General features: G+C 39.4%; 1 protein-coding gene across 1 annotated transcript in view; it reads right to left on the bottom strand.

Annotated features, from left to right (window-relative positions):
* The window catches only part of T265_06981 (hypothetical protein), a gene marked incomplete at both ends in the record, with an annotated part of 16,946 nt that extends 9,753 nt beyond the window's left edge, over positions 1-7,193 (bottom strand). The window contains 3 exons of the mRNA XM_009172398.1: positions 1,890-2,031; positions 3,816-3,957; positions 6,194-7,193. Coding sequence (XP_009170662.1) covers positions 1,890-2,031; positions 3,816-3,957; positions 6,194-6,210 — 301 coding nt within the window. The remainder of the gene's footprint in view (positions 1-1,889; positions 2,032-3,815; positions 3,958-6,193) is intronic.
* Positions 7,194-7,393: the final 200 nt, after the last annotated feature.

Raw genomic sequence — 7,393 nt, 5'->3', positions numbered from 1 at the left:
TAACTGTTCGTCAAATAGCGGGTGTTTATATCTAAAAATTTTTACATGAAGACGTCAAGAGTAAAAGGCCATCCTGGGCTTATATGTTAATTCCGCTTTCAACGTTGCTGTTGTTTTGAATGTTGGATTAGTCATATATATATACATATGTATATACGTATATATATATATATATATATATATATATATTCATATCCAATTCACTCAAAAGTTGAAAATGCACCATAATGTCAATCACTTATTGTGGGATGAATTTTCACAAAAGCGCATTTACATTTGCAGTAACAAAGTGCCACAGAGGACGTTCGGGCATTTTTTATACATCACACTGAGGCCAATTTAAACACGATACGCGTCATATATGCCACAGAAATGTGGTGGTCTCCAGGTGTAAAAACTATGGTTCTATGGTCTTACGCTAACCAAAAAACATCCACAAAGCTTTCGTGCGTATACACTGTAGCGCTGACTTCCCGCTTTCTATGGTGTATATTTGTAGAAGATATATTATAGCCAACTAGCGCGAAAACGTTCCTTAAGATCGCCATGCACAATTCTAATTCTGTTACACTCCACTGGGCCGTCTGAGAAAGCCAACCATCACACTGTTTGGTTTACGTTTCTAAGAGTTTACGAATGGAAACACCAGAAATCGGTTTCACTTATGTTCATTAGGAAGATGAAAACCCATGTCTCGTTGTCCACTGCAATATTGGTATTGGCGATTGAACCAAAAAAGAACTAATTATTCTAGCTCAGAAAATCCAAAATACAGGTAAAAACGAGTCAACCAGTAAGGAAAAGGTGTTTGTTTACTCCTAAAGGTGGCGTTTTAAGCGGTCTGCATTAAGTGTGCTGCTTACGCAACTACCCACACTTTCCTCTCTGCTTTATTGGACACTGTGGTGGTGTCGGGGGGCCTTCGGGCTAAAAATGCGACGTAAAACGGCTTGATTAATACTAAACTAGCGAAGAATTTTTCGTAAGTTTGTGGTGCTGTGAATTTTTCGTTGGATAAGCCAAAGAAATTTAGCTAGAGAAGAAAACTCCAGACAACAAAACATGGTCTTCTTCACGGGTGGTAGTACTACGCCCCTCAGTGCGGAGTTTTTCCTCGACCAGCGCGAACTATGTTCTTGGAACCAATTAAAAGCGCAAGTAAGAATTCAACCTCAAGTGTACTCTTGAACTTTCCTGGACATTCTTTGAATATTAAACAATGATGAACAAACGGTACAAATCATTTGCATAATCTCCATAACCTCCTTCCATCACATGTGGGAACGTAGCATTGTTACCTTTACAGACCCTACTCTTGCGTTTCTTCAGTAGTATGCATCGTCACAGTGACCACTAGATATTAGCATCTGTTTTAGTGCACAATACTGATGCGCCAAACTCGAAAAGTTCCTATGAAAACCCTCCATTGAATACAGTGTTAACCTTGTTTTTCTTGACGTATTATTCCAACATTTGTAGTTCTTTGTCGTCAGTCTCAATCATCAAAATGCTTGAGGAAATGTTACAGAAATTCAATGCTCGTTAATTGCCGGTTTGTTGGCCCACCATTTTTTCAGACTCATCCCAAAGCAGGGTAATCAGCCTTTGTTGGAAATGATAATTGGTACCGAGAATCTTCGTTGTCACATTGGAATGTGGATGCCCCTCTACGGATGCTAAAATAGACTTATTAACGGCCAAGGCTTCTCAATAACAGACACAGCGACGGTGGAAGAATCATCATATTATGATGAGAAGGCCGGCAGTTCAATCGGATCAAAATGCAGGCCCTACATTTTGGGTTAACTGCAAACGACTGTTTGAGAAAAGCACAACAAAACCTTGAAAGTCCAAAATCACGGTTTCATTTAAGTGTTTTTTTCACTTACTGGCCCCTGACTCAGCGGGTGCGTCTCCTTCGTTCCCAAGCTTTGTCAGCGAGTTCTGCACATCAGCCTGTTCCTCCTCATTGCCATACCAACTTGTTTCCTCACTCGTTGGCTCGTAGTCACCTGCGACAATGGCTTTTCTCTAAGAAAAAAAAACACTTTTCATAACCAGTGAGCTTTCAGAAGTTTACTGTAAGATACACAGAAGACAAAAATGCCGAGGAATGATTTGGGCTACGCAGCTGAAAATAAACATCCAGCTGGCCAAAAGACGCCTAGATATTTTAGGTCCTTTTAAACAGATTTTCAACTTTGTTTGTTGAAACGAAGGCTTGTAGAGTGCGATTAATTACAGTGAGCAGAATGTATACTTGCAAAAGCGATTGATTACAGAGATAGTCTTTTATTTTGTTGTACCCAATGAGGGTGGTGGAAGACACTTTCGCTCCTTGTCATTGCCAACAATTAATTGTTGTGGCTTTCGGGCACATTGCAAGGGCACCATCGTTTACGGACGTGCTGAAACAGTTGTTTGTTTGTTATTGCAATGCTAAATAATCGAAGTTGTCCGCGTATCAACCAAGTCAGTTTTAGATCGCGGCATATACTCAGATCATTTCAAGTTATTCTAATATCATTTGTTCTTTTTGAATATTACTTCATTTACAGCTTTCAGTTGCATCCCAGCTCTGTTTTAGGCAGACGGTTATAGCTGTGTGCACTGAGTTCCAAACCACAAATTGCTCTGACTGACCGAGTTCTTTCCTGGTAATAATATGAGAGGTCTGGAGTTCTAAGTTTCTATCACAACAAAAATTGCACAACCGGATTTAAAGTAGGGTAAAGTTTTGGCAGGAAATCTTCACTAGTTTAGTGGAACATGAATCAAATAATGATAGGCCAGATTTGTTCTTCACTCGACCGAGACTAAGGCAAGTAAAATAAGTTGCAGAACGAATCATCCTCTTTATGAACGCGATGGACGCAGAATCAAGGTGGAAATCAAGCAAGTCAGAAGCTTGCTGGGATTTTACTTAATTTCAAAACCCAAACAAATGATAAACGCTGCTGTGGGCCACAGGTTGTTGATTTGACTACATGACATTTGTCGATATTTTTAGTACGGGATTCCTCAATGTCTAACCTCGTTATAATATCAGTTTTGCATACATTTTTGAAAAAAAGGAGAGTAGTGTTATCACGAGTAGAAACTTTGCACCAAACCACCTTACTCGATGCATGTCAAAATACTCTGCTTTACATCATCATCATCATCATCATCATCTCATCATCATCATCATCATCATCATCATCATCATCTGCAGTATGACATCAGTGTTCAACACCAATAACTCAACTTAAGGGTCGGTTAGAAAATTCTCATTTGTGAAATGGGTGTGCCCACTTTAATGCTTCCTCGCTAAAAGCTATTTAAAGAGTGTATGACATGGAATATTCTGTTGTGCTGTTTTTCTTTAGGGCATAACACCACGGACTGCATTCATTGCAGCTCACGTGCATCCCGGACAGGGTTGCTTCTTTTTGGATATTTTACCTGTGAGAAAACTTACTGCACTTTATATGTCGTGTTCTTCGATACATGCTATCAGAATTGCTTTAGTTTTCAGGAATGTATACATTTTATTATTCTAACAGATGCTTTTACAGCATAACTTCAGTTGCCACGTTGAAGTGGAAATTCCAGGACAAGTAGTCGAAAGTCAAAACTGCGTTCAACTTTGAGCCAACGTTTTGGCCTCTACCGTGTATCGAAAAGCAAACCAAGTAGAGAAAAATTCATCTATAAGATTCAGCAGTAAAACAATGTCTAATGTGACTCTTTAGTTATCTGTGGTTCCGTTCGGTCATAATGCAATCCCGGAAATTGTTTTGTTTAGAAAACGATTAGTAAGCGGACACTCGTACCTGTGCGAATAGCTTTTGATGTTGGTCCGCGAACCGCTGCTCCAGCTTGGACAATTCCTTGTAGAATTGGACCTCCAATTTTAGTGTCTCACACTGGATCCGTTTCAGGGCCCGAACCCGTCCCCTGATTATGGGACTCAAGCTGGAGTAGCATAGAGTAGAAGAAACAGCATCCGTCTTTAGAACCAGTAAAAGTTTTTGGTAGTCTAGATACCATGCTATTCTTTTGATATTCTATATAAATTACACTCATTGATGGATACCATTTCACCAGGTTTCCTCAAAAGGAAAATCTATCAGTAATGGAGCCTTAATTTTTATCAAAATTCTGCCTAATATCCAAATAACGTAGTAGTGCTTCTCTTATAACTCTTAAACTCTGTTCATAGAAACTTGTCCACTGCATTTGCCATGACAAAACTATGAGTAAGTTCAGTATGACAAAAAAGACTCCACTTTAAGCTCAGACATACACCTTTCTACAATAACTCTAGATGGGTGAGTTAAACGTTTACGTCAAACTGAAACATAGGTGGCATATCTGGCAAGACTAGGTGTATTTGAATACTACCCAACTTAGTGTTTGAAATTACGCAGAATTGGTGCATCACCAATCCAGTTGTTCAAGCTACAGGACAAAATACATGACAAAGTCAAAGGAGGTATTCACAAGAGGCTCATGAAACTGAAGCTATACGAGGACTTTCCATTTTTTAATGGTATTAAAATGATTCAGCTACGTGTGTGAATTATATACTAACAGTATGATCGGAGCCAGGCCACAATCATGAAAATCTGCAAGGCTCGAGAGACAAGACAAAGTGCCTTTCGGGGCAGTCATGCTTTTTTAGACCACAGAAACTCAGAGTAATGAGTACCGGTACTTGAGATAACCCTACTTTCGCTGCAAAAACAATTATGCATAGACTTCCACCAGTGGATTTTAGGAGAATTCAGAGTTTTTACACGAATAAGCAATTTAAGTAATACATGAGCTCATCCTGTCAGGTATAAACGCAAATATCAAACCATGTACGTCGCAATAAACGGGGATTTCAGTATGTCTTTAACTCGATTCGTTTTTTCCATATCCAGCTTGTTATTATTTCGAAGTGCAAGTGTAAGCCTTACCTAGAGATTTCAAATGATCAGATACTATAATAGTAACTTCACTACTAACAGTCAGCACCAATACCAGTATATTGAAGGCTATTCTCTTGTAATTTCAGTGTACCCACTAACTGTTATCACCTATGGTTTTTGCATGAAATCTCTCAACACGCCGTCATCCCTACAACCCGTCATCCAACTAAGGTTCGTCCCACCACAACTTTGCGTAAATTAATTCGTGTTATCTGAATGACTGGCTTGCCGAGGCAGTATTGTCTGCAGTAGATTACTTTACATTCGGCCAGGACCACGACAACCTCCTAAGGCTTCACGTAGGGATGTGTCAGATGGTTAACTTTGCTGTTACTATACGTTTTGGAAAATATCACCGTCAAACGAACCATTCAATTTGATGGCCTAAATTGGTAACATGGCCATTGCAACCCTTACTCTTTATATGAAAGTCAACCATTTAGCAGTATATGTGGAAGGACGTTTCCGAGAAACTCCAACAAATGTAGTGCCATAAGAGGCTGAGTTAATCTGAAAAGATGTGTGGAATGATATGAGCCATAAAACCGACAGTGAAAGATGGAATCACAGAGGTCTGCAATATCTAAAACGCGCAGAGCATACGCTGGATGGTCGAAATAGTGCTGCTTTGCTTCAGTGTTTGGGTTATTCATGCATCCGGCAAGATTCCAATCTTGTGAATGCATCAATTGAGGATGAACAGAATATCCTCGAGAAAGACCCTCCGATTTCATGTTGGGTGAAAGAATAGAATCTTAATTGGCTCTATCTGTCAAGTAGCCAGGCATGGAATTAGGCAGATAAAGAATGCTATCAACCCAGTCAGGGGTGAACAAGAGATTAACGAAATCTTTATTCAAGCCCGTAAGGATGTCTAGTTTGAAAACTTCACAGATGACCTACAGCCTTAAGAATGTGCAACCCTAGATGCTTTTCTAGGAACTCCTAGAATCTTTCTTTTTTGAACTCATTCAGTGATAGGATCTTGACCGGTTTCAATAAAACGTGCCACCATGACTATGACAAAGAGTGGGACAAAATTTCATCCAAATTTGTTAACGAAATTCCTGCGCTTAAAAGTTTCTACCTTTACTCCAACACAGTGATGTAACTATCACAGAATTATATTAAGTGAAAAACCTAACTGTGCTTAGTTTACGGAAACAACCAAGAAAAAAAAACTGAACTTTTCTCCTGGCTCATAAGCAGATCAATAATCAACCGAATGTGCTCACCTTTTGTAATGGGCCATTGCACGTTGTTTCGATGTCAAAGACTCGTAAAGGGAATCTAGAAGACCACTATTTTGTAGTGCTTCAAACTGATCAAACTCTGAATAAGAGCTGGATTAATTTCCGAAATGTTTGATACCGTGTCTAATGGAATATAGATCATGTGTACTATAGACATTACCGTGAGTCCGGGTCAAATGCCATGTCAGACTTATACCCGAAGCGACGGAGTCCAAAATTCTGTGTTCCTCTTTGTCAGGAAAAAGTAGCAGATTTTTGAAGCTTGACGTATTGATCTCAGCGGAACGGATCGATAAGTCACACTGTAGGAGGTCAACCAATCGGCACCGTGCTCACCACAGTAAATTTAAGCATTCCATTTATACTAGCATTCGAGGAACCTACACGCTGTTATTCAGTAGCAGTTCTGTGGACCAGTAATCTGGAATACGGTTGGACGTTAAAGGTGGACTAGTAGAGCGAATACAGTTAGGATTTTGTATCACTGATCTCCATTGGATACATGGATGGGAGAGATGCTGGGTTGTGAATTTATGGAAGAATGTGGCGACAGGGGTATATTTAATAGCTGAACCTTCCCAAGAATAATACATGGCACACGTTGTTCACCTGATGGCATAAACAAAGGTAGCACATCGACAGGACAGCTTCAGGAATTTCAGTAACAATCAGCTATGATGTGTTACTTTTCAGCATCAGTATGGACCACTTGAGGGCAAACTGGACATTACACTTTTTACTTGCACCAATAATTGGGACTTTTTATTTATTTTTATCTTACTTTTTATTTTTGCGTTTTATTTGTTTTTATTTTATTTTTTATTTTACAAAATTCATGTGTTTGTCAAGCTTAGTGGGCCATTGCAAAACGAAAGACTGTGGTGGCTTTGTGGTCACTGCTTTTTTCTACCAGAAATTAATTCACTTTCAGAACTCCAGTTGAACCGTTACGGTGAAACAGTCGCGTTTATTTGCTGTGCCTACTTTTAAATGAACCCGAAGCAGGTTTCTGTAAGTGTAATAGATGGGAAAGATCTCACCCCATCTCCGATACAACACTAACACACAATGTTTTAGTTGTATGTATGTAAGCTAATGGGTAGTGCTTACTCTATTTCCCGTTCTACCGTTTTGTTTTGAAGAGGGCAAAATGTCCAATGAATTGGCCTTCACAAACGTTGC

The sequence above is a fragment of the Opisthorchis viverrini genome, assembly GCF_000715545.1.
Source record: "Opisthorchis viverrini unplaced genomic scaffold opera_v5_153, whole genome shotgun sequence".
In the NCBI taxonomy this organism is placed as follows: Eukaryota; Metazoa; Platyhelminthes; class Trematoda; order Opisthorchiida; family Opisthorchiidae; genus Opisthorchis; species Opisthorchis viverrini.
This window is presented reverse-complemented; position numbering and strand designations above follow the sequence as displayed.